Raw genomic sequence first — 26,987 nt, 5'->3', positions numbered from 1 at the left:
GTTTTTTGCGGTGCAATATGTTATGCAGGTTCTGAAATACCTATTAAATTATTTCTTATGAATTCTATCAGCAAAGTGTGACAAATATAGTAAGTATATTCTGAAAATCCGGGAAACAATTGAGCCAATTTTAATTCACACTTTTTTAGTAATATCTGAAAATGTACATCACATACCCCCATTTTTGATGTTCTTTTCTAAATATTCTAGATAACTTTGACCTATCTGCTTAAAATCAGAAAAAGTTTAAGACTTTAAAATAATTTTCTTGCTTATTATATTTTCAATGCCGGAAAAATAACATTTTATTAGTGCAGAAAGGTCAAATAATTGATTATGCGAAGCAATTTGAAACTTTTTCTTAGTCACAATTTTTCAGTGTTTTTTTTAAACAGACTTAGAGTTCATTTTGTTTCATGCTTTAATTGGATAAAAATATTGGAGGGAAAACGTCGAAGATGTAATTTTTAATTAAGACACAAATTTCAGTGCAGAAAGGTCATATTAAATGTACTGTAGCGCTAAAAGAAGCATATTGACCCCCATTTTCTGATGTGAATTTTAATTAAGCTATGTACATGTAAAAACTAAAAATATACTTGGCAAAAAAAGTTTAAGACTTTAAATATCAGGATCTAACGTCGTTAAAGACAACATTTGTTGAGGTGAGCTCTGTAATCTCTGATTACCTATGTTTGTCTATATAAAACTTTGATTACCCATTGCGGCCCCTCACTACCCCTTGGAGTAATCATTTGAAAAATTCTGAATCCCCACCATCTGAGAATACATATGACTAATCATGGCTTCTGTTTGTTCTGCTAAGATTTACATAGTTTTCTGTGTATTTTCATGTGAAAATTTGATCGGCCATTTTGACCCCACCCTATCCTCGGAGATCTGCATTTGAACAAATTTAAATTTACTCTACCTGGAGATGCTTCCAAATAGGTTTCATATTTATACCCCACGCTACAATATGTGGGAGGTATAATGTTTTTATACCCCACGCAACAAGTTGCAGGAGGTATAATGTTTTAACCCATTAGTCAGTCAGTCAGTACTGTTTTTCTTTTTTAGTGAGCTCAATTCCTCATAAACCGCTGCATCGAATTTCGTCAAACTTTGCAGATATTTCGGAAACAATGTGTAGATGTGCATATTACCAGGAAATTCCGATTCCTTTATTCTTTCCGGGAATTTTCGCACCTTTGAACTTAGATTTTTGGTCATACCTTGAATAAGAGATGAACAGTTTGTCAGCGCAACTCCTCTTAAACCGCTGCACAGAATTTCGTTAAACGTATCATATATTTAGTACACACTGTGAAATTCCGATTCCCTAATTTCTCTGGGAATTTCAGCACTTTTCAACGTAAGATTTTTGGCCATACCTTGAATATAGAGATAACAGTTTGTCAGCGCAGTGTATGTTACCAGGAAATTGGGATTTCTTTATTTCTCCCGGCAATTTCAGCTCTTCAAGGTTTGGGGGAGCGTGTGGTATGTGAGCTTGCTCACTTTTTCTTTCGTTTTTGGACCAGTGGTTTTTGAAAAGATTTTTAAAAGTTGTCATTAAATTTTAAATTAAATCGTAATTACTTGTCCTTGAAAGTAGGAGTGGCCCACAAGCCAAGGTAGTAACTACTAGTATTCAGAAAAAAGTTTAGTTATACTGAAATCAAAATAAATCTCTACAAGAAATAGCATTTGAAGATATGTTTTCAGATGGACAGGCAAACACCTTACTATCACATAGGCTCTTCTGATCTCTGTACATTGGACCTTATAAGAAAAGACTCTACAAAGAAGTTTTATCCTGTATATTTAGTACATTTTCATTCCTCAACATTTTTAACCTTTTCTTGAATAAATTAACATGCAACACAATATCAAATTGCACAATGGGTATAAATGTATCACATACAATGTTCTTATTCACTCAGTATTCTGCAATCATAAATATATCAGTCATAACATCAACATGATTGAATGGTGAGATAAGATATCCAATAACAGTCAAAAACGATGACTCGGGTCCATTACAAACAACACTCAAAAATGTACATCACAAAGAGTCACTGTCATAACTTAGTTATTTACTCAATAAATGCAGCATCCATATTCAGAGCCTATCTAATTGTCTTGTATATAAAATTTTACAGTGCAATAATTAGGACTGTTGCTGAATTTTTCCCGAGTTTTGCTATAGTTATACATGTAAAGAAAAGGTGTATACATACTTGTAACTGAAAAAAGTAATAAACTGTTTTTGTATAAAATTTCCAAATATAGCCCTTTTTTTCCTTGTTCAAATTATTCTAATGAAATTTAATCACATATGGTTTCAGCTTTATCAAATTAATTCCACCATATAAAAAGACAATTTTAAAAAAAATGTTCTATGAAATACAAAATACATCAAAAAAATACTCTCATACATTTTCTCCTTCCTCTAGAGTCTCACCACAAAAAAGGATTCAATTGTCAGCTCTATCCAGATTAAAGTAACTAATACATGAATTCCTCTGTATGCAGACCTGCAGCATGAGTCACAATGTATGAAATATTACAAGATACAGTATCTCAATATTACACATCAATGATCTTGTTCCAGGAACCATATAACTACCGAAAAATTCAGATTAGGAGTTCTGTAGGAGTTTGATGAAATTCTTCAGACTTTCAATTTTTTGTTGGTGTAGCTTACTCTTTTCCAAAAGAGTGTCCCGTCTCTGCATTTGAACCTATAAATTCAAAAACATCTCAATTTAAAAATTTACTGACTTGAACATTCCCCAGTAAAACATACTTATAACGAAATGCCAGGGACAGGAAATCCTGCTTCATTATAAGTGTAATTCGTTTTATCCACTGAGTGTTCCAACATATTTTTCATCAAGGGGAATGACAATTTAAACAATAAAATGCTTTCTTTGTTTTTTATTACTGGAATTAACGGAAGCATCTGTTGCAAAAAAAATACATAACCTGCGTAAGCGGGTTATGTAAATTTTTTCTGCAATAGCTGTGACCGTTAATTCCAGTAATAACAAACAAAGAAAGACATTTTATTGTTTATATTTATATCTGTTTAAATAATCATTTAAAGAAGGATTAAAAAGTTCAATTATTGTGTTAATGATGCGAACGTCTTTATACGTTTTATTGACGGAACAGCCAATGATCAAGAAATCTGTACAGGCGACATGCCTAATGTAGTTCATGCAGTGATTAACACAATGGGTTTTCTTAAGAAATAAAGGAGAAAATATTCAATGGATGTAAATATAATGTCGTTATAATCATCAATTCATGATAAGCATGTTTGCTATAAGAATGTTTTTACTGTTCCTAAAAGTTAGAATCTACATGTCATTTGTTCATATGATAAAGTCTCACAATTAATAGATTAATAATCATTTCTTCCTCAGAGTAAAAAATTCTTGCAGGAAAGGGAATTTTAATATGTATTCAGTATGAATTTTATAAAAATTTTACACAAACAGTGACCTTGTATCAAATTCTAATGAAAAATTAAATCGAAATAGAAAACTCAATTTTATACTATTTTTTGACAAGATATAACATGTACATCTGCAATAGAATTTTTTTCAAACTATTAGAAAACTGAAACTTCTGTATAAAGAAGTTACCTATGAAATTACATCCCCATGAACAAAGAAAATTCAATTAAGATTCGGCAGAAACTGCATCATTTCTTCAACAGTTCAAATTATTAAATAAGATATGATGAATTCCATGACATTTGAATTCCCCCTACTGTCCACGTACCGTTAGGTTGTCATTGAACTGTTTGTTTTTGTTCTCTAGTTGTGACTTCTCACTTAACAAGTCACTGTTCCTTCTCTGTAATCTCCTTCTCTCTTCCTCTTTGGCTGAAATTAGGAAAGGTGGTAGAGAATTATTTAATATATGCAACACATAACCCTCTTAAAAAAAAAGTATGTATACACTGATTCAAACAACTTTCACATAGCAATTTTAATTCTTTCTTTGCATTACCCAGAAAGCCTAAGCAATTTCTCACATTTCAAATTAAGATAATTATGGCATGCCAAATTCACAAAAATGTCACAGTTGATAAACAAGGTTTATCAGTTGTAAACTATAGTTTATGGACTGTAAACTACAGTTAACGACGTTAATCTATATTTTACGTCTGTAAACTATAGTTAACGCGATAATCTATGTTTCACAACCTTAAACTATACTTTACACCGAAAACAATCATTTGCTATTGCAAAACATAGATTATCTGATAAATACAGTTTCAAGATTGTAAACTATGGTTTACAACTCTTAACTGTCGTTAACGATTGTAAATTATAGTTTACAGACGTGAATCTATGTTTATCAACAAAATCTATTGTTAACATTTTATTACAGACAAATAAACTTAGATTAGCATTCGTAAACTATAGTTAACAACCGATATATATAGTTTTACAGATGAAAACTATACTTAACGAATCGTTAACTATAGTTTACGGTTTGTAAACTATAGTTTACAGTCGATAAACCTAGATTATCAATTGTGAAACTAGGTTTAGTTAATTTTTGTGAATTTGGCGTGCCATAGATAATAAATATGATACAGAATAAAAATTGATACAGGTATGTTTATGGATAAACAATAAAATACATGTACTTCTAATAAATAAAGGTGGATATACAACAAAATACATGTACTTCTAATAAATAAATAATGTTTCATTAAGTTGCATACAAATAAGATATTCAATGTTTTGAAGTTGATTAAAGAATTTATGGTGGAAATATTTTAAAGGATTTTTTTATATTTTACAAATGCAAAGCACTACTAAAAATATCTAAAAATCCTGTTTCACAAGTGAAAAAAAAAATCTATTTTTAATTAAGTACAAAAAAAATTTAATTTTCTGTTAATTATATCTTCGTTGATTTACCCCTCGCATTTGTCATTTCATAACACAGTGTCATAAGCTGTGACATCATAGCTAAACATTCACTCGTCATAGCTTTCACAATTGCAAGATTGACATTTTAAACTTAAAATTCAAAAGCATATCATGAGAAACTTAGGCAATTTTTTGTCCCTGTCAGGATGATTTATTTGCTCTTTCTCTATTTTATAATAGGCCAACAGTCTTGGTAAAGGAAAGGAAAATCTTGAGTTTTGCTGAACTTCCTTCAAACTGTGACAGGATGTCATTTTCTTCAATATCAAAATCAGTACATTACAGTATTTCACCATTGAAAATTTAATAAATGTAATTACCTGATTTATTAGTGATGAAGTTATTCACTCGGGCTATAGCATTTGATGACCATCCAGCTCTTCCACTTGCCTAAAAAGAAATTTAATTGGACATTATTTCTATTTGCCAATTGATGTTACATATATACAGTAGTAATTCTCAGTATGGTATCTAACTCTGTGGTGTCAGATATTTCACATGTACTTATCAAAAAGCAACATTCTGGTGTTAATTTTATTACATCAATGCCAATAAGCACCAAAACCCATATAATGCTGGAAAGGGATCTAACAGAGCAACATAGCAAAATTGCCTTAATCCTTTCTGAAATATATATGTAATTTATAAAATAAGTACCAACTCCATTTCTAATCACCCAGGGATCTTAATATGGTAAGGTCGGTTTTCCAAAGGATTTTTCACAGACTACTAGCAATCATTGATACCAGTAGGTCCTATGATTTCATATATTCCCTCTGAATGCCAGTATGACATTTACAATGTACCTGACATTTCTGGCAGCTCCATCTTCCATCAGGAATCTCACTGAGGGGTGGATCCAAGCACTGGAGGTGGAATACTTTACTACAGGTATCACACAAAAGTAGCTGTCCGGACTGGTTACACACTGCACAGAAATCATCATGAACATCCTGTAAAAAAAACATCCAGCTTGTAAACCATTTACTTGAAACCGGGTTTAGAGGGGAAATTGAAATTTATAAGGTTTCTTAGCATTAACATGTACTTAACTTAATAGATACATGGAACACAATGTCCATTATCAGCTGTGATATTGTATGCAGAAAGAAACTCTAGAAACTTACACAACTAGGCCTGGCTATTCCACTAGTGTTGTGACCATCGCTACTTTCAGGAGTTCCTGGAACACTGTTGGGAGACCGGGACTTTGGAGGGCGGCCTAGAATTAACAATGATAAGATTTATATCTCAATCTGGCCGAACATACAAGAATTATCTTAATTAAAAATTCAGGATTACCATAAGCTTTATATAATGAACAATCCATAACCTATGTATGACACCAATTTATTGACAAAATCTTCCAAGATCCTTCTATATCTATACATACCTCTGCCCCTTTTTCCATTGGTTGGATTTGAAATGGATGTTAACATTAAGCTCTGAGGTCTCTTTCTCTATGAAATTGAATAATAATGAAGTTAAATAATGGAGTTCAAAGGGAAAAAATCAATAAGAATATTGGTATTCAAAGCTCACTTTGTCAAAAATTATTGTTAAGTAAGACAACACCTTATCTTAAATGAATGTTCAATAAAATGTGTTGTTCAATCATAGTAAATTATAGAATAGCAAAAGCTCTCGACATTGTTAGGGTGACTAAAAATTCATAAAAAGTTACCTCGGGTTCAAAGTTGTACAGAGGGTTAGCAGTGGTCCTTCTCTTTCTCTCATATCTCCTGTTCTGCATTTCTATATGAAGATAGATAACTCTGATATATATTTGTGTAACTATGAAAAACTGCCTCTCTGCACATTCCTTTTATTTCATCAATCTTTTAAACCCTTTCCTCTGAGCACATTTCCTTTACATTATCAATCTTTTAAAATATCAAAAAATCTTTAGCAGGAGTCATACTTATCACCAAATCAATCAGAATAACACAATTAAATTCTCTTGTACCTTTTAGCGTCTCTTGTGTCACCAAATCCAATGCAGCAATAAATGACATTTTCTGTAATGTTCAACAAAACAAATATACAGGTATTAAAAATACTACAGTAAATCTCTTTTAGTACAAACACAGATATTGTGAATTCACAGATATAGCGAAGTTATCTTAAATCCCAACTATATAAATTAAACGAATTCCTTATACCGATATAGCGAAGTAATTTCATAGGTCCCAGTGACTTGGCTATAACCAATTTTTACTGTATTCAACAATTTCCACATTATACTGGTACGTTTTTTAGCATCTACTACACCTAAAATGCACTGATCATAAACACAAACTGACAATCTAAATTCTTCAAATGGTTCATGTTCTTACTTCTTTTTCCTCTTGAGACACCTGTTTTTTCTCGGCTGGTTTGGTGAACTCCTTATTGTCTGAATCTGATGGTTTTCTCACAAAGGATGATGTCATATGAGAACTTTTACTGATGGGAGACTTACTTCCCTGTGGGATTAAATTGACGTTACTTGCATTCAGCATCTCTTCAAACAAGTGTTTTGGGTATGTACAGTACGTTATCAAAAACTAAAACTTCAAATTTCAGAACATGTAAGCATGGCACGGTATTCCACTATTTACTTTTTAGTTTGAACTGTGTCATTTCATTTCCTTTGAAGTGGTGGAATGTGTGCACAGTTTTGTAAACTATACCTGTATTGACTTACCTGTAGAATTGAAGGTCTGTGATAGGTTGGTACTCGTATAGGCGGTGAGCCTGGTTTCTGCTGAGATGAGTCCGTACTCATTCGAGTTCCTGTACTTTGAGTTGGTGGAATATTTTCAATCAAGGGCTTAGGCTACAAAACAATTCACTTTCTCTTTAAGTCAAGCTGAATAAAAACACTTATGTATTATAAGAAATAAATTTAAATTTTGACAATATAGCATATTCATATTCTTCTTCAAATGGTGTCCAATCCAGATAAATGTATACACGATTCTTTTTCATAAGTTTTACAGAGTTATCGCACTTTGTCACACGGCGGCGTTGTCGTCGGCCGCCATTACAGTGGTGACAGTGTGATAAGAGTGACAGTAAGCACTACGAATAAACGGGTGATAAATACCTTGTTTTCTTTGTTTTCCACAGTCAGACATGCTGAAAACTGTGTTAGTTTAAATCTAACAATATAGTGTTTTTTTATTTTCAATTTCATTTTATTTAAAATTAGTGAACAGCCCGTAGTTATCCGAAACCTTTTTTTTTATTTGACGTTTTGTATATAATTTTAAACACCATGTGCTGGTTAAGTAAATAAAAATTAAATAAAAAATAATTAACAATGACAAAAAAATTGAGATAAAATTAAAAATATATATATTTCGTGTTTAACATTTAAAAAAACATATGTCAGGGATTAATTTACTTCATTGATATTAATTTATTTAATAATCTATATAGTATTATACTAAAAAAGTAAATAAATGCGCTCTATTGTTCTTTATCTGATTTTAATTACCATTCACATTCCCCTATATACATATGTACATGTATATGAAGCCCGCCTGCCGAGAAAATATTTACGTTATATACTTATTTCAAATATTTATAACATTTGAAAAAAAAATTAGACAAATTCTTCAAATTTCAGAGCATATACCGGTAAGCATGGCATGGTATTCCGTTATTTACTTTTTAGTTTGAACTGTGTCATTTCATTTCCTTTGAAGTGGTGGAATGTGTGCACAGTGTTGTACACTATACCTGTATTGACTTACCTGTAGAATTTTTTTTAATGAAAAAATAGGTAGGTTATATGTTTCACTTAAGTGGAGGAGGTTCGCTCCTCTTTAAATATCCTAGGCGGTGAGCCTGGTTATCTTATCACGTACAGTTTATTAAATTTCAGTCGTACATTTGTTTCATTTTGTATTTGTATGCTTATATTTATTTTTGAAACGGGTTTACAAATCACCTGTATTTTGAGTTCTCTCTCTCTCTCACTGTGTAAACGGATTTTTGCCTTTTATAATCTTGCTTAAATTTAAGGGAAAATCTTAGGCTACAAAACAATTCACTTTCTCTTTTGATTTTAAAACATTTAATTATACGAACAATGAAGCTGAAGACCCAATAAAAGAAAATCACTAAACGCGTATGTATTATAAGAAATTAATTTAAATTTTGGATGTACAGCATATAGAATTCCTTTAATGATGCTTAATAACTTTAGATAAAAAATGTGTTGGATAATTTGTAGGAAAATAGGAAAAACCATATTTTAAACTGTCATTTTCAATGAAAAATTAAGAAAATTAGTCATGAATATGGGAGTTTTTTCCATATCACACAAACAAAATATATGTTGCCTACAGTCTTTCAGATAATATGTTCTTGGTCTCTTCTTTTAAATAATAATTAAATTGACTTAGGTACATAATTATTTCAAATTGAATTCCATGAAAATACTAAAATACTAAAGTAGTTGAAAGTGATTATGAGTCAAATGGATCAGTATATATTTACTAGATATATTAAGTATGAACAAATTATGACGTTATCAGCACCTTCATGGCGTCAAGTCACGTGATCCAAACATGGCGGCGCCCATAAAAAAGGTCAGAGAATAGAGTATACTGACTTTACATAATACAATACTGATTAAAATAGTAGTATAAGTAAACAGTATATATTGGATATATTGGGAAGGGGGGGGATACATGAACCTTCCTCAATGTAGTATTTGAAAGTTAGTCTACCTGAATAGGCTGAACAGGCTGCCTGAGAACAATAGGCTGTAGGGGAGGGGCTGGTTGGATGGGACGGGGCTGAATTGGGCGGGGCATTATCTGAGTTGGCTGAGATTCCGGGGGCTTGGCTGGGGACTTCTTGGGAGCTGGAGCGGGCTGGTTTGGCTGTCTGTTTACTATGTCCGTTCTCAGCCTCTGCACTATGCCTCTCTGGAAAAAAAACAAGTGTTCTTTGAATTTCAAAGTAAAGATTTAAGAGAATTATTAAAAAAAAGTTAATTACTTAATAACTATTAGATGAACTGCTGCATTCATAACAATGATTAATTCAGCTTTATCTTATAATTGAATTGAAAATTAAATACGCACTTGTTTCTCACTAAGAATGAAAATTTCTTTCTGCAATTCATGGAGCTTTTTCTTCAGTTCTGCACTCTGTAAAATATAAAAAAAATGCTGTACTTCAGAAATCAAAGGAAAAAAAAGAGTAATTTACAAGTAGGTTGACAGAAAAGTAAATGCACTGGACCAAAGAAGAATATGCATACATACATCTAGGAAAATAAACAAATAAAGGCTTTCCACATATATTACATCTGACAATTCCTTTCCTCTTGCAATAAAGCCAGGGAAAGGGAATGTACATACATGCACAACAGCTTATTAAAAACAAAGGAAAGAAGAAAAAACATAATATAATTAAGTATACTACTTGGCATAAGTGTAAGACGCTTTACTCATTTTCAGATAATTTTTTTGAAAATTTAAATGCAAACATCACAATGTTTATAAGTGAAAATGCCAACAGTGAAAGCTAGACCTTCAAAAATGTTACTTAATTTAAAATTTAAGAAAAAAAATAACTTTAAAAGGAAACTAAGAGAACTTGAAATTTCAGCAGTTTAGTCGAAATGTGTCTGATATTGATTTTTTGCTTGATATAAGCTTTAGGAGTAGAGTGATATACCAAACCAAAAATCAATACAGGCAAGTTAACAGTTGTGCTTTGGTAGTAAACAATGGTTCCATTTGACCCTCTCACCTGTGGTTCATTTTTCATGGACGTGACCAGAGTCTGTAATAACAAAGAAAGTCACATTTATTGTAAAATTGACTCGAGAAAGAAAACATACAAATTATAAAGTTCTTAAAATTATACATGTCGCTTATTCATGGTAAGCTATATTTATTTGTGAAAATTAACCAATCAGTGTGGAGAATTTATCAACAGCTACGATTTTATTTGATTAAACAATATTTCTTACGAAATCATGATAAATTACATAAAAACTATATAAAGAAATATTTATTTACTAAGAATGCTCACCGAATGTATTAAAGTAATCTCTTAAAACATTTTTCTGATAATATTTTCCGAAGTGCGGCAAACTACCAAAATAGCCAAAAAAAGTTGACATGGCTCGCTTACCTGATGGCTCTGAATAGAAATTTTTAACTTTGCCTGTATAGCATCTAAATCATTCCTGGACACCATTGCAAAATATATATATTTCCAACAAATAATAAGATTTTTTCTAAATAATTCTACCAAACCATAATCTATTTCATTTGTTTTCCCTATTTCGGCCCATGCGCCAGTACACAAGTATCCTTCCGCCTCAGAGGGCGAAGGAATATAGTGTTAAAATGTTTATACATTCTATTGCTTTATCAGCGACTGAAAATGAATTTGAGATTTATAAAAAATGAAAGTTTTTAGAAAAATAAATAGTCATCAATTTTCAAATATGGAGCTAAAAGAAAAATAAAACTGTGCTAGGAAGAAAAAATAGTTCGTTAGGCGGATCCAAAAAATACAAGGTCTATAGCCATGCTTATAAAATTTTGCTATTACTGATTTTGTTGATATTTAGAACAAGTCTTCTTTCCAGTACACGCGTGTTTGAATCAATTATAGGAATAAAATGAGAATTAAGTAATATTCATCATAATAAACGAGGATTTAACCTTTATTATTATTTTTTTTAATGCCGTCATCCCTAAGATGACAAATAGAGGAGCGATAACTCTCGTTCAGAATTCGGTCAACTACTACGGAATGTGTGTATAACACAATATTTTAACAATATAATGTTCAATCAATTTTTTTATTCATTTATTCAATATATTTGATATAGAAAATCTAATTCAGATAAATTCATTTTGCTTTTTTTTGTTTCAAACATGATGAAACATCACATGTACATGTGGTCACGAGTGCTATTTGTAAGATATAAGGCCTACATACTAAGGGTATGTAACAATAAACACACCGTCAGTCTCATTTAAAAAGAAAACAATGAAATATTTCTTCCTGATTTTGGCATCTGTTGTGCCTTTTGCTTTAAGTATTACATATGAATTTCAAACATGGAAACAGAAATACAGGAAGCAATACAGAAGTGCGAACGAGGAAGCCTATAGGTATGAAATATGGAAGAGGTCTCTGGATTTAGTGAATCGTCACAACCAAGCCAATGTTTCGGGTTTCTCAATGGAGATGAACCAGTTTGCAGACCAGGTTAGATTTTTCCCAATGATCTTATATTACCTTATCACTGCTTATTCGATATGCAAGAGCCAACAGTTTAATAGCTGCAGATCAATATATATATTTGTCTTTGACCATAACGCTACAGATCCCCTAATGCAAAACAGGTGCAATTTACGGCGCAATACTTTTTGCGCACTTTTAGGGAGAATTTCTCCACTTTCTAGCATTGGACAATCAACTACCTTTCACTCCCTAATTGTCAAAGACAAATATATAAAACCATAACGCTACAGATCTGCAGCTAACAGTTAAATCCTCTACGTTTATGAACAATTTCTATAAAATATTGACAAATAAGTTGATGAAACAAGGATATCTACAGTCTCCTTTGAAGTCATTATATCCTCAGTTTTTTGGTCGATACAATGCAAAGAAGGGGCGTGCAGACGTCCTTTGAAAAAACAAATACCCTTTTAAAAATTAAAAAAAAAAACTAAATGCCGTGATAAGTACATGTAACTCTTGCAGCTTGTTCCAAGAATATTATAAAATTCCCTTTTCTGTTTTTAGCTGTCAGTCTGCTTACCTCGCTTAGAATAATTCTAATAGTTTTTTTTAAAAATATTGATCCACTGATTAGACGATATTCTAATTCTAATCAAACTGGTCACTGTACCCTAGTGGCACGGCGTTCGCACCGTGATCAGGGGCCACGGGTTCTGAAACGGACATGGTACATGTAGCCTAATGGTATCTTTTTCATCTTCATGACTCTTTTTGATTCGGGGTTCTGGCAACGGCCTTCCCTATGCACTCAGTGATAGGCAACTTTGATCACACTGTCTGACGACCTTCACCAGGTTGTTCTGGGACACCCGACCCGACGTTTGCCATGGTGGTTACACTCAATTACGTAGTCTCTTTTGACGCCTGTCGATTTTCTGAGGATGTGGTCACCACCACTACATCTACGGTTATTTTCTGTGTGCTCGGGTCCTGATGTTTCGCTTACCTCAGGTTCGTGTTGCTTATCTTTTCTTTCCATCCAAATGATGTTCAGTTTGTGACATGGATATCTGTTTGTGAATGTTTTAGTTTATTTGAAGGTGACGTTGGTAACAATCCATGTTTCTGATCCATACATCATGTTCTTGATTTTACAGCCACATAGTTAATTTAAAATGTTCAACTTGATACATAGAGAGGGGGAGGTCTTAACGCGGCTGTTGTAAATACAGAGCTTGCTGTGTGTGTGTGTGTTTGTTTGTTTATATGTTGTTTAAACGTCCCTCTTGAGATTTTTTTCATTGGAGACTCCACCACTAGTCTTGGCGATGGAGAGCTTAAAATTTTTGTCCTAAGCTCGGCATTGAGATAAAGAACAATATTCAAGATCAAAAGTCTATGGCACGCCAAATTCACAAAAATGAGATAATCATAGTTTCACAATCGATAAACTAGGTTTATCGGTTGTAAACTATAGTTTACAAACCGTAAACTATAGTTAACAACGTTAATCTATATTTCACATCTGTAAACCATAGTTAATGCGATAATCTGTGTTTCGCAACCGTAAACTATACTTAACACCGAAAACAATCATTTGCGATTGCAAAACATAGATTATCTGATAAATACAGTTTCACGATTTGTAAACTATAGTTTACAAACCGTTAACTATAGTTAACGATCTGATAAATATAGTTTCACGATTTGTGAAACTATGATTAACAACTCTTAACTATAGTTTATTATGGCACGCCAAATTCACAAAAATGAGCTAAACCTAGTTTCACAATTGATAAACTAGGTTTATCGACTGTAAACTATAGTTTACATACCGTAAACTATAGTTAACGATTCGTTAAGTATAGTTTTCATCTGTAAAACTATATTTAACGGTTGTTAACTATAGTTTACGAATGATAATCTAAGTTTATCTGTTTGTAAGAAGCGTTAACAATAGATTTTGTTGAATAGTTAAGAGTTGTTAATCATAGTTTTACAAATCGTGAAACTATATTTATCAGATCGTTAACTATAGTTAACGGTTTGTAAACTATAGTTTACAAATCGTGAAACTGTATTTATTAGATAATCTATGTTTTGCAATCGCAAATAATTGTTTTCGGTGTTAAGTATAGTTTACGGTTGTGAAACACAGATTATCGCGTTAACTATGGTTTACAGATGTAAAATATAGATTAACGTTGTTAACTATACTTTACAGTCCGTAAACTATAGTTTACAACCGATAAACCTAGTTTATCGACTGTGAAACTATGTTTAGCTCATTTTTGTGAATTTGGCGTGCCATAGTTTACGATTGTAAACTATAGTTTACAAATGTGAATCTATGTTTATCAACAAAATCTATTGTTAACGCTTTATTCAGACAGATAAACTTAGATTAGCATTCGTAAACTATAGTTAACGACCGTTAATTATAGTTTTACAGATGAAAACTCCATCCAAAACTGTAGCGGAGTGTTCATATTTCCTTTGGGAAATCGTAAATGTTAAATCAAAATTTTATATGAGTGTTCAAAGGAACAATGAATTATCGAATCGTTAACTATAGTTTACGGTTTGTAAACTATAGTTTAAAGACGATAAACCTAGTTTATCAATTGTGAAACTAAGTTTATCTCATTTTTGTGAATTTGGCGTGCCATAAAAGTCCATAAAACAATACCAAACATTAGTGGGAGCAGAGCAAACACGGACCTCCAAAACTTCAGAGATGGAATCAGGTGCCATGGAGAAGTGAGCATCCCCTGCCGACCAGTCATGACCGGAAAATAACGGAAATTACAATTCCATATACTGCTGAAGTAGGATCTAGATGACAACTCTGTCAGTTCTACCAAGCACCTACTCAAAGTTAGTGTTGACTTCCACTCCAAAACTGTACAATGCGGAGTAGTCTACACTTTACATTGCATATATGTTTAAGAATACATGTGTTGATAACATTAATGTTGCAGAAACAAAACAGAACCGATTTATTCATAATACACCATTCATGTAGAGTTTCTATTATTTTTATCAGATTTCCTTTGGGAAATCGTAAATGTTAAATCAAAATTTTATATGAGTGTTCAAAGGAACAATGAATCTCTTCAAAACGTGATGTAGTAATTCATGAAATATAGAATGCGGTAGTGGACATGTACGATTGCAGATACGAATACCAAACATTTTATGACGTTGTGAAGATCTCGAGTTGTAATAAAATTAGTGCAATTCCTATGGTCCACACTTTCATTTCTATGCACCAGTTTTGAATTATACGAGTAATTTAATTAAAGCTTGTACATTTATTTTGTTCATTACTGCCATGTTTGCTATCGTTTATTTATTTGATTATTTTTTTTGTTGTTGTTAAAGATTCACATTGGGCTTAGAAAAAAGCTGACTTACAAAGTGTCATCGGTTGCCACGAAAACGCCATTTATTAGAGATGTCCCCGAATCTTTTGACTGGCGTACAAAGGGCGCCGTGTCTCCAGTCAAAAACCAGGGTCAAATGGGAAGCTCTTTAGCGTACGCAACTTTAGGTTTGTAAATCAAGGCCATGTAAAATAAAAATGCTATCAATAAAACTACATAAACAACTTTTTTTCATTTTAGAATTTTTCGAAGAGAGTAATAGCAGATTTAAATCTCTGTTGATAAGTAAATATAGATAATGGAAGCAAGTCTTGACTTACAGCATCAATCTTATCTTTTATGTCTTTCGTTGTTTGAGTTGTGTACTAGTATTACAAGCAGATAGTAAAAAAACTGAATAGAATAAAGAATATGATCACTTATTACCAGTATTTAGCTTATGTTGATACCGAAAATATATGCACATGCAGACAAAATATTTGATTAATTGATTGATTGTATGTTGACGTCCCTCTTGAGATTTTTTCACTCATATGGATATGCGACCATTTGCCAGTGGAGAGCTGCAAATTTTGTCCTATACTCGGCACACAGAGCCACTGAGCATTGAGGGGTCTTTTACGTGCCTGCACCTACTACGACACGGGACCTCGGTTTATACGGTTCATCCGAAGGACCGGTCTCCACGTCCCACAGTGGGATTCAAGTCCGCGACGTAAGAATTGACCCCTTACTTCGCATCTCTAAAGCAGACACTCTAAACACAGCATTTGAGAGATAATCTAAATGATACATTTCTTTCCAATATGTTGACAAATTCGATGACTAAATATTCATACAAGAACGTATACTGCTATAATATTGAATATTTATTTTGTGTAGACGTTAACAAGATACTTGTATATTCACATTTCTTTCGTCAATAGACTCCATTGAAAGCATGCATTTCATCAAGACCGGGCAACTTATTGAACTCAGCATTCATGAACTAGTGCAGTGTTGCAATACCTCATTGGTTGGTTCAGAGTTTAAGTGTGTACAAAAACTTGGAGGCCTCTGTGACTCCGCCAGTTACCCCTTCTCCTCAACATGTCAGAGCAGCAAATGTACACCTGTCGCCAAGGTACGACTGTGTAGTTATAGTGCAATTTTCAGATTCTACGAACGTGTACAGTCGAGCTTCGTTCATCCGGACGCCTATGTTCTCAAGCGAATCTAGCTGCAGATCTGTAGCTCTCCGAAAAAATATATTGATAGACCGGAGAGCTACAGTGCCACCCATTGAAAAAACTGTATATTTATTGCGCATAAAAAAATGCGCTCGGTTCTTGATTAATTCTTCTAAATTCTTACCTCAATTGCAAAAAAAGGAAAGATTTCAAAATATTCTTTTATCCTCAATCAAGTACTCTCATAGTTGACATCTGAACGAAGCATATTGGACCGAATTATCTTTGAAACCAAAATGGCAGTATAAATAAGCGAAATGTTCGATGATTACAATATCAGGGTCAGGAGGACTATTAACAACAATTATGAGGAATGTTTGGATGTGGAAACAGCGAAAGAATATATTAGGAACACACGGTTAGTAATATTTTGAAATTACAGTTTTAAAAACATGGAGAAATAAATCGAGAACCGAGCGCACTTTTTTGTGCGCAATAAATATACAGTTTTTTCAATGGGTGGCACTGTAGCTCTCCGGTCTATCAATATATTTTTTTTCGGAGAGCTACAGATCTGCAGCTAAAGCGAATCGGGATACTGAAAAATACCTTTTATGTTGCAAACCAACCATTTTAGCGACATTTTAGATTCAACTGATTTGAATCCTTCCATGACCAAGGCATCGTTCATAAATTGTTAGGTGAATAACTGGTTGGCAACCAGAAATATTGAAACAGAATGTTTCTCATTCGCAGTTAAAAGGTGGTTTTCAGGAATTGGCAGATATAATGTTCTTTTTGTTCCTCTTAAATTTTTTATCTGGATTATAAGCATCCGAATGATCGAAGCTCAACTGTATAAAGAAGGAAATAATTACTTGATTGTTGATATTGTGTCTGAAGGTGACGGGCGTGACAGCGGTGAAGCATGGCGACGAAGAGGCGTTGAAGATGGCTGTGTTCACTCAGCCTGTTTTAGCGGTTATAGATGCTAGTCACTCCTCATTCCAGTTATACCGGAGTGGTGTTTATTACGAGAAGGCCTGTTCTTCACAGAGACTAGATCATGCCGTCCTGGTAGTAGGATATGGATCCAAAGGAGGAAAAGATTTCTGGATTGTGAAAAATTCTTGGGGTCTGTTTTATAAAACACGTTTTTTTTTTCTTTTAAGTACCTATAAGGAATATATGGCACCCATCTGATAGAAATATTTTTAGACCCATTTCCTAAGTTTAAAATTTTTCGTAACTGAAGCCTCTCAGAAGTGACAGAAGCTAAGTTGATTAAAGTTAAACTGTCAGATTTTGTTGTTGTAGGAACTGAATGGGGAATGAATGGATACATATTAATGAGCCGAAACAGGAGAAACAACTGTGGAATTGCTTCCAGTGCATTTTATCCAGTCGGGACTTAAAAATAGATATATTCACAATGAAAGAATACATGTATTCACAATAAAAGAATACATGTATTTATTATTAGATAAAATAAGAGAGAAGTACTAACTAATATTTTTTAATTAATGAATTTCCTTTTCATACAATTAAACTAATATTTGTTCGTGTTGATTTGAATTTGAACTGCGAGTGAAATAAATGTATAGAAAAAAAAAGACAAATGCAAAGCCTTACATTATTTTGCTTATTGGTACCGTATCCCCCCCCCCCTCTCAAAAAAAGGGGCATGTTTCTTTGTAACTGTTGGTCGGTCTGTAGGCCATTCAGTCGGTCGTTAGACGAAGTGCTGAGGATGTGTCCATATTTCTTTGACTATAATCATGGCTCTGGAGGATTTTTCAAGATTTTCACCCTTTACCTTCGATCGATCTTGAGGGCCTTTGCGAGGACCCTTTTTAGCTCACCTGAGCCAAAGGCTGAAGTGAGCTTTTCTGATCAAAATTTGTCCGTTGTCTGTCGTCGTCGTTGTAAACTTTTCACATTTTCATCTTCTTCTCAAGAACCGCTGGGCCAATTTTAACCAAACTTGCTACAAAGGGGGATTCAAGTTTGTTCAAATGAAGGACCACGCCCTTTTCCAAGGGGAGATAATTATCAATTAGAAAAAAAATTAATGGCATTTTGAAAAACCTTCTTCTCAAGAACCACTGGGCCAGAAAAGATGAAATTCATGTGGAATTATCTTAAAGTAGTGTAGATTCAATTTTATTTAAATCATGACCCCCGGGGCTAGGGTGGGGCCAAAATGGCCGATCAAAGTTTTACATAGGAATATATGGGAAAAATCTTTAAAAATCTTCTTCTCAAGAACCACTGGGCCAGGAAAGATGAAACTCATGTGGAATCATCCTCAGGTAGTGTAGATTTAAGTTTGTTCAAATCATGACCCCCGGGACTAGTTTGGGGCCAAAATAGCCGATCAAAGTTTTACATAGGAATATATAGGAAAAATCTTTAAAAATCTTCTTCTCAAGAACCACTGGGCCAGGAAAGATGAAATTCATGTCGAATCATCCTCAGGTAGTGTAGATTCAAGTTTGTTTAAATCATGACCCCCGGGGTGGGGTGGGGCCAAAATGGCCGATCAAAGTTTTACATAGGAATATATAGGAAAAATCTTTAAAAATCTTCTCAAGAACCACTGGGCCACGAAAGATGAAACTTATGTGGAATCATCCTCAGGTAGTGTAGATCAAGTTTGTTCAAATCATGACCCCCGGGGCTGGGGTGGGGCCAAAATGGCCGATCAAAGTTTTACATAGGAATAAATAGGGAAACCTTTTAAAATCCTCTTTTCAAGTACTTTAAATACATGCTTAGTGGTATTTATATGGAATCAGCCTCAGGTAGTGTAGATTCTAGTTTGTTCAAACCATGACCCCCTGGGAGGTTAAGATTCAAGCCCCCCCCCCCCCTTCCAAAAAAAAAAACTCTGTTATAAACGTTCAGTTCTGATCTGATACGTGCTTTTTCCTGCTCAGGTGAGCGATGTGGCCCCTGGGCCTCTTGTTTACTAGTTCATTAATATCTCCTCTTGTGAAAAGGTGTGGTTCTTTATTTAAATGAAAATGAATCCAGTTCACCAAAAGATACCTTGCAAGAAGTTTGGTTGAAATTGGCCAAATGGTTCTTGGTAAGTCGAGAATGTGAAAAGTTTTCAGACAGACACACGGACGGCGGACAAAATGTGATAAAAAAAGTCTCGAAGGATCATCGAAAGTTGATACGAAATCATTAAACTTGTACATTAAAGCATAAAATACAATTATCAAGCATAATTTTACAGCACAGTCATAATGTTATATCGTGTATGATTTGGTTGGGTTGTGTAAGATCAGGCCAACATGTAACACTTTTCATAGCCACTGAAATTAATTAGAGACCCTCTAAAATTATATGATCAAAAGCTAGAACTCCCAATTATTATTCCAAAGCAAGAGAATACAGTAACTTTTCAACTCGGAATCTGTGTTTATTTAAAGAAGCGCTAACCTGTTAAAATATGATGATGCTGATAATTAAAAGCCCCCATGGGGAGCAGCATCCGCGAGTATCTCATTGAAGTGTCCTAAAGGTGAAGCAGCCGATACACGGATTATATAAACACAGGGTGATCTGGTTCAATATCAAATTTAGGAAAAAAAGAGGCGCCTTAAGATCCAGCAACTGTTTAGTGATCATTGTCTGAAGCAGGGTGAAGTTCATTTCAGTGCGTAGTTACATTATACCCCCTAATACCCCCTCGTTTAGAATAATGGTTTCCACAACAAAACGCCTTTGACTGGTGTATATGTACTTATCTTTTTTCTTATCCTGCCAAAGATTTGTATTACCCCATCGTTGGCCCCCTTTTGCAGAGTAATCATCTATCTACGAATAAAATATTTTTTTTTATCAAAGTCGAATTTTTTTCTGATTACACCGTTTTCTAGGTCGATTTATTATTTCTTTCACGGAATATGTCCTAAGTTCTACAACGTGAGTATAAGTACTTTTGTATTTTACATTTACATATTTTTTTTGATAAAAGAACTTGAACTACTCTTTTACTTTTTCCCTGTTAAAATAGAAAATATAATTTAGTGTCTTCCCACAAATTTTCATCAAAATAGAAAATTTAGTACTTTATGACTACTGACATTTTTGTAGAGGACAATAGCTATCTAACAAATTTTAACGACTAATATAAAATTTTATTTATTGAAATCAAATTACACCAGTACCCTTATATTACAACAGGGGGCCTGCTGATTTTATTACCGCTAATGTATGTAATTCTCTTAGAAGCACGCATTATGGAGAATATATAGATTAAACATTCTGTGACATTTTGAGGATTAAAAAATCGGGGGAGAACTGCTTTCAGGAGAAAAGGGAGATATTAAAAGTTGCATGATGTGACACTAGAATTTACGCATCTTTCCAATACAATATTTTGTACCTTTTATACATGTAAGACTGAACATTGCTGCAATGTTTACTTTAAATCATATTTGTCACATAATGAAACTATAATACATTGAAACCCATCTTCATTGATTTACATACTTCTTAAAATATAGATGCTGTTTAATACTTGATTTTAGAAAAAAAACGTTTTTATTAAATGTATTCTAAGTTTTAAGAACTTCCAAATATTTGTTTGAAAAAGTTGTAATTAGCATCGTAAACATTAAAGAAATTACAGTGTATATCTTTCTTATGTTCATGCTTATTTAGTTATCAAATTGTGTTTGCTTCTATGTGATTCCTGAACATCCTACACCCCTCGAACGTGTAATATAGCTAAGGTTGCTTTTTATGTTGCTATTATATATCAATGATTTATTCACTGCAATCAATGTATCTAACATCATCTTTTCTATGTTCACTCTCTCTACATACTTTTTTTCTTGGAATTTTGTAGGTCAGGTTGAGTGACCATGGCTACTAACAACAAAGAGGCCAGTGATATATTGTCAGAAGCTTTGTCACAACTCGACCATGTTCTCAATGGTAAAGCTACATATTTTATATGAGATGCTGGATCTTGCATGAAAATGTACTTTAAATGAAGATGGGCGAACAAGGCGAGCAAAATGCATGTGGTGCGACCAATATGTTGCACGAAAACTTTTAAAAACATTTTTTGTCTCCAGCTGAAAGTGGGGGATATTAATTTCGGTTTGTCCGTCCGTCCTACTGTAGTTCTGTCTGTCTGTAACACTTTCGTTTCCACACGATATCTCGAGAAGCTTTTAATTTTTGCAATGAAATTTTACACAATAACTCCTTATGGTCTCAGGAAGATCCCTATTGATTTTGAGGTCAAAAGGTCACAAGTCAAGGTCATAAATTCAAAATTTCTGTCTGTTTTAACACTTTCGTTTCCACTATCTCAAAAAGCCTTTGGATCTTTTGCAGTAAAAATCTATACCACAGATTCCTATGGAATACCCATTTTGAGAAATGATTTTACACAATAACTCCTTATGGTCTCAGGAAGATCCCTATTCTCTCTGTATATAAAACTTTCAAAACCAAGGTCATATTCAAAATTTCTGTCTGTTTTAACACTTTCTTTCCACTATCTTTTGAAAGCCTTTGGATCTTTTGCATATATATATAGTTCTCTTACCCATTTTGATATTGTCGTCAAAAGGTCAAAGTCAAAAGTTCATACATTCTCTCTGTGTATAAAAATTTTAAAACCGGGCGATATCTCAAGGAGCTTTTGCAATGAAATTTTTCTTACAGAAGACCCTCCTTTTTTTACCCCCTCATAACTTCATATACTTTGATAATGAAAACATCCATCTATATACTAGTACTTAATATACAAATTAAAAATTATACATATTTTTAAACTTTTAAATCAATAGTCATTCTACACTCCTTGTACACCCATTTCCTTTATTCAAACGAAGCAAACATAAATGGAAGAAAAAAACTTCCACAAGTAGCAAAAACATGTTTATACCATTTACTGAAATGCTAGGATATCAAACTTTCAAATTTCTTTTGCAGAGTTCTCTGGAAGAAATGTTTTATTATTTTTTATAGATGTTAAAAATGCCATTATAAATTTCATACACGTGTTCGCAATGCATAACTACTTGCATGGTTGTTGGAACCAAAAAATGGCTTCATCGAAAAATCATACTTCAATAAAAACATCTGTTTATAGTACAAGTAATAGGCAATATTAACCACAATAATATTGTGAAATCATTGCAGCCAGTAAATGTTTAGCGGTTAAATAATTTTTTTGCCCTTTTATTCTTTTGTCGAGCGATGAAGAGTTCTTGTTGTAGTTGTTGACAGTTTTTAAACATTTGTCTTCATTTTTTTTTGTAAAAAGAATGTTTTTTCTACTCTTTTGGAATTTTTCAGCTACACGGATACACAGCTACAGCGGAAATCGCGAGATCGGCCATGTAAGGTCTCGCAGTTTACCGTCTGTTGTTCCAAAAGTCGTCAGTTTGGTAACGGACCTCCATTCTGCTCTACAGAAATGTGACGATAAAGAGGGTCTAAAGCAGACGATCCCTTGTGACGTCATCACGGGAATAATAAATTGGCTGCACACTCCCATTGAAGATTATCGAAGTTCAAAGGTTAGATGTTTGGGGAAAGTAATTTTATGTTATGATTTTTAATCAACAATAAACTAAGTTTTTGAATCTTTGATACAAGTTCTGATCGAAGTACATGTATGTAGAAATCCTTGCGTCTTTCGTCGTGTTATTTGATAAATAGAATCAGCTTCAGAACATAAAGCAGAGTCCAACAAAACTTTAGGGAAAGAATATGGAGATAACAAAGAGCATTCAAGCTCAGAAACCTAAGACAAAATACAATTCCAGAGGAGAGCAAAAACAAGGACCTCTAAAACCATCAAAGGTGGGATCGGGTGCCATGGAGGTGTAAACACCCCTGTCGACCAGTCACAACCGCTGTGTGCTCCTTGCCCGTCATGATCGGGAAAACTAAAAAGGAAATCCGTAGAAAATTCAGTGTATAAATAATGGTCTAACAATTTAGAATTAGAATGGAAAACATCAGTTAGCTATTGATTTAATGATATATTGTATTAATTTTCTGACAAGGTCATTGAAAATAACACAGTACTTGCATAATAATGACTTTAAACAAGATCGTTGATGTTCTTGTTTCATCAACTTGTTTGTCAATAGCTTACCTCGTTATAGAAATTCTTCGTACATTGGAGTTTGCTCTTAATTGCGTGTCAAATCAATTGAGAGATAAATGTAATTGAAAAGAGTAGAAATATCATTCAAAGACATTTTAGGCATTCCATAAATGACTTCAGTAGGGGAAGTTGACATTAGAAAAGTTGAATAATTCATATGTATTGTTTATTGAATTGTAAGGCCATGTACTCATGAGAAGGTAATACGGTATATTCAATACTAGTACTGTTGAAAACGGGGTCATTTTAAAATTGTTCTACAAACCTCAAAGCCAAACTTCAAAAGATAGCGTCATATAGCTTCATGATTTCATGATTTTAAATTTAACCCCATTCTTTAAGGATTGGATTTTGTTTCCAATTTTAAAAGCGCATTATCGTTTTTTTTTTTAAACTTGAATTACTGTAGTACTTATTCCCTCAACATCATGAATGGAACAATTTTCAGACATCATTGGCACTTTTCCCTGTTAATCCTGATCGTAAAATGCTGTATCTTATCTGTTGCAATACTTATTTCTTTCTATGAATGAATATTTACGTATAAAATCCATTTCATATCCTCTTGCTGCTCGTGGTGTTCGCATTAACACAGGTAAACTTGCCAAATCTGCAGTCGGTCGAGTATGAGGCTTAAATGTCAGAGCTTACTTTGTAATTAAAACGTCTTCCGGATATTTTCACTTTGATTTCTCCACTTTTCGTCTCCTTTTGGTACAATATATATATACATCACATCGTTTTCTTCTCAAATGCAATAGCTTTGATGTTACTTTTTATACGTACACACGACAGCACGTGGAAAACAACCCACTGCAATGACTAGTAATTAATATAATATTACACATTTGAAATAACTTGCACAATGGCTTTGAACTGTTGAATGGCGTAGTTTGCGTATGGTTGATTTAATGATATGGGCCACATGGCGGAAAATTTCATGAGGTCTTATTTGATGAATTAGACCTGCTTCCATTGTTTACTTACCGATAATCAAATGTCGGGGAAAGTATATTTCTGTGCCCCTCCTGACGTAAGGTAAGTTTCCCGAAATGCTGGAATAGATTGATTTGACACGTTTGCTGGTATCCCTAATGACCCTGGCCTAAATAGCTGTTGAGAAGCTTGGACAAACGTCTTGGATGCCCATAGACTTTTTTCGACTTTCGAATGAATAATATTTCAATGTAAGGCTTATTCTGAGGATATACAAAGGCAGTAACATGGAAGCAATGGATTATGACAAGTATCTAAGAGATGTATATTTCCAAACGTTACCTAGGCGACGCGTGAGACGGGTGAGTGACGTATATTTCCAAACGTTACCTAGTTTATTGCGACGCGTGAAATGATAAAACGGGTGTTTATTCGAATACCTGTAGAACAGGTTTTCCATAAATATAATAGCCAATCTCTCTTAAACACTTTCTGGTTTTTCTTGTTGCTCTTCGCCCATTGTGATAAAACGATGAAATCATATACACATGTACTTTAAATGTTCGTGTTCTAAATGCTTTCGTAATTTTAAAACCTACAGTATTTCTGCACATTTCATAGTTTATTCGTCATTCGTATTGATAAATTAATATTTTTTTCATACAATACATTCATTTGAATATTGCAGAGAAATATTTTTGCGGCGGTAAGTTACAATGATGCAGCAATTTAACAAATGCCAGTATTTATGAAAACATAGATACCTAATAAATTTTCAAACCCTAGTAAAGAATTGCTTGCTTAATTTAAACTACCGTGTTTTACAATATTCCTATAAAAAATGTGGATTTTAAGTTCTACTGGAGAACTCGAAACTTTATTATGTAGTATAAAATTTGACACGATAGAATGGGATATTAGTAGTTTTCTTACAAGCATAAAAGAGGCCTAATGTCAAAATTCTTGTGTAGTCCAGGAAGCTCTATTTTTATGCCCTTGTAATCGAAGATTCGGGGATATACATGTACAGTTCTTGCCGTGTCCGTTCGTTTGTCTGTCTGTTTATCTGTTTGTCCGCAAAAATGTTAACCTTGCTCATAACTTTTGAGTGGGTGGGGCTATGGCTTTCATATTCAGAGATGTATTCCTATACTCCTACAAGTAAGAGCCTCGGTTAACGTCCCTTCGCTCCTTATATACGCGGCGCCAAGTCAAAAGTATCTCGCCGTGAACCTCTAGCATGCTGGAGTAGTATTCCTAGTGACAAGACCTTTTTTAGGAACTACCAAATTTGACCTCTTGACCTTGGAGTTGACCTACTTTTACCATAAATTATCACACTTTAACCTTAACTTTTGATCAGTTGATGCTAGGGCTTTTTAATACTTCACTTGTGCATTCTTTGTGAGTTTGTGACAAGACCTTTCAGTAGATATAATTTTTTTTACCTTGACCTAAGAGTTTGATCCACTTTTAAAAAACTTCAACATTTGTCATAACTTTTGAACAGTTTGAACTAGGGCTTTCTGACATATTTCACAGGTGTATTTCTTGTGACAAGACCTTCCTTTGGGTACCAAAATTTTTACCTTTTGACATGCATTTGAGAAAATTCAACCCTCACCATAAGTTGCCATACGGAGGGCATCAGTGTTTCACAAACACATGTTCTTTTAGTAAATTAAATCATGCTAAACTATTCACACGATATTACTATTAAAAGCTTTCCATGAGTTTAATAAATTTCACCATTTGGGACAATTTTTAATATATGGGGTTGGTGAAGGACGTATGCTTACTAATGCTTTTGTTCATAGACAGTGGCTGCCAATTGTCCATTCAATCACAGATTTTTAGAGAAGCAAAATACTTCATATTACTAAAAAATAAAAGTATCCAGGGAATTAAATATTTGCACACCGAAATCAACCAAGAATTAGTATATTGAGGTATAGGGGATGTTTAGAAATATAACAAAATTACTTTTAATATAATAACATTTGGACATCGGTATCTCGAACGCCGATATCTCGAATATCATGGATAAGTCGGATTTACTTAAAAACATTTTTTTTTCTTTTTAACCTCGTTATCTCGGATTCTCGAACATCGAAGCTTTACATCAAGATTTCCAGCGATTGAATGGAAAGACTGGCAGCCACTCGATCCCATG

General features: G+C 33.4%; 3 protein-coding genes across 5 annotated transcripts in view; 2 read left to right on the top strand and 1 right to left on the bottom strand.

Annotated features, from left to right (window-relative positions):
- Nucleotides 1-1,822: 1,822 nt before the first annotated feature.
- LOC134252671 (PHD finger protein 21A-like) lies at nt 1,823-11,284 on the bottom strand. 2 transcript variants are annotated; one of them, XM_062735161.1, is made up of 14 exons: nt 11,103-11,284; nt 10,716-10,748; nt 10,043-10,108; nt 9,683-9,883; nt 7,648-7,779; nt 7,298-7,426; nt 6,928-6,979; nt 6,646-6,716; nt 6,355-6,421; nt 6,089-6,183; nt 5,768-5,914; nt 5,282-5,351; nt 3,796-3,899; nt 1,823-2,747 (listed from the first exon to the last, which is right to left on the bottom strand). In XM_062735161.1, exons 1-14 carry the CDS (start codon nt 11,166-11,168, stop codon nt 2,646-2,648), a joined length of 1,335 nt encoding a protein of 444 aa, XP_062591145.1. In that variant the 5' UTR covers nt 11,169-11,284; the 3' UTR covers nt 1,823-2,645. The 2 variants fall into 2 exon arrangements, with proteins under 2 accessions (XP_062591145.1, XP_062591146.1); XM_062735162.1 differs by lacking the exon at nt 11,103-11,284 and adding an exon at nt 10,988-11,030.
- Nucleotides 11,285-11,920: 636 nt separating this feature from the next.
- On the top strand, nt 11,921-18,230 carry LOC134252674 (procathepsin L-like). Its single transcript, XM_062735165.1, has 5 exons — nt 11,921-12,194; nt 15,558-15,726; nt 16,486-16,682; nt 17,632-17,863; nt 18,046-18,230. Exons 1-5 carry the CDS (start codon nt 11,973-11,975, stop codon nt 18,141-18,143), a joined length of 918 nt encoding a protein of 305 aa, XP_062591149.1. The 5' UTR covers nt 11,921-11,972; the 3' UTR covers nt 18,144-18,230.
- Nucleotides 18,231-21,553: 3,323 nt separating this feature from the next.
- The window catches only part of LOC134252679 (liprin-beta-1-like), a 48,517-nt gene continuing 43,083 nt past the window's right edge, over nt 21,554-26,987 (top strand). The window contains exons 1-2 of one of the 2 annotated variants that reach the window (XM_062735173.1): nt 21,554-21,681; nt 23,059-23,282. In XM_062735173.1, coding sequence (XP_062591157.1) covers nt 21,609-21,681; nt 23,059-23,282 — 297 coding nt within the window. In that variant the 5' untranslated portion in view covers nt 21,554-21,608. Of the gene's footprint in view, nt 21,682-23,058; nt 23,283-24,961; nt 25,177-26,987 lie in introns of those variants that run through there. The other variant, XM_062735175.1, reaches the window with a different exon arrangement.

This window comes from Saccostrea cucullata, unplaced genomic scaffold (assembly GCF_032062105.1).
Source record: "Saccostrea cucullata isolate Sc308-1 unplaced genomic scaffold, CSIRO_AGI_Scuc_v1 ctg99, whole genome shotgun sequence".
NCBI lineage: Eukaryota > Metazoa > Mollusca > Bivalvia > Ostreida > Ostreidae > Saccostrea > Saccostrea cuccullata.
The sequence above is the reverse complement of the archived record's forward strand: the minus strand, read 5'-3'. Positions and strand labels throughout refer to the sequence as shown.

Excerpts from the sequence above, each read along its gene's own strand:
- LOC134252671 (XM_062735161.1), bottom strand. The coding sequence starts at position 11,168 with ATGGTGTCCAGGAATGATTTAGATGCTATACAGGCAAAGTTAAAAATT. Across the intron at positions 6,422-6,645 it reads TGTACAACTTTGAACCCGAG|AGAAAGAGACCTCAGAGCTT; the intron begins GTAACTTTTTAT and ends TCAATTTCATAG. Across the intron at positions 5,352-5,767 it reads GGAGCTGCCAGAAATGTCAG|GCAAGTGGAAGAGCTGGATG; the intron begins GTACATTGTAAA and ends ATTTCTTTTTAG.
- LOC134252674 (XM_062735165.1), top strand. The coding sequence starts at position 11,973 with ATGAAATATTTCTTCCTGATTTTGGCATCTGTTGTGCCTTTTGCTTTA. Across the intron at positions 12,195-15,557 it reads TGAACCAGTTTGCAGACCAG|ATTCACATTGGGCTTAGAAA; the intron begins GTTAGATTTTTC and ends TTGTTGTTAAAG. Across the intron at positions 15,727-16,485 it reads TTTAGCGTACGCAACTTTAG|ACTCCATTGAAAGCATGCAT; the intron begins GTTTGTAAATCA and ends TTTCGTCAATAG.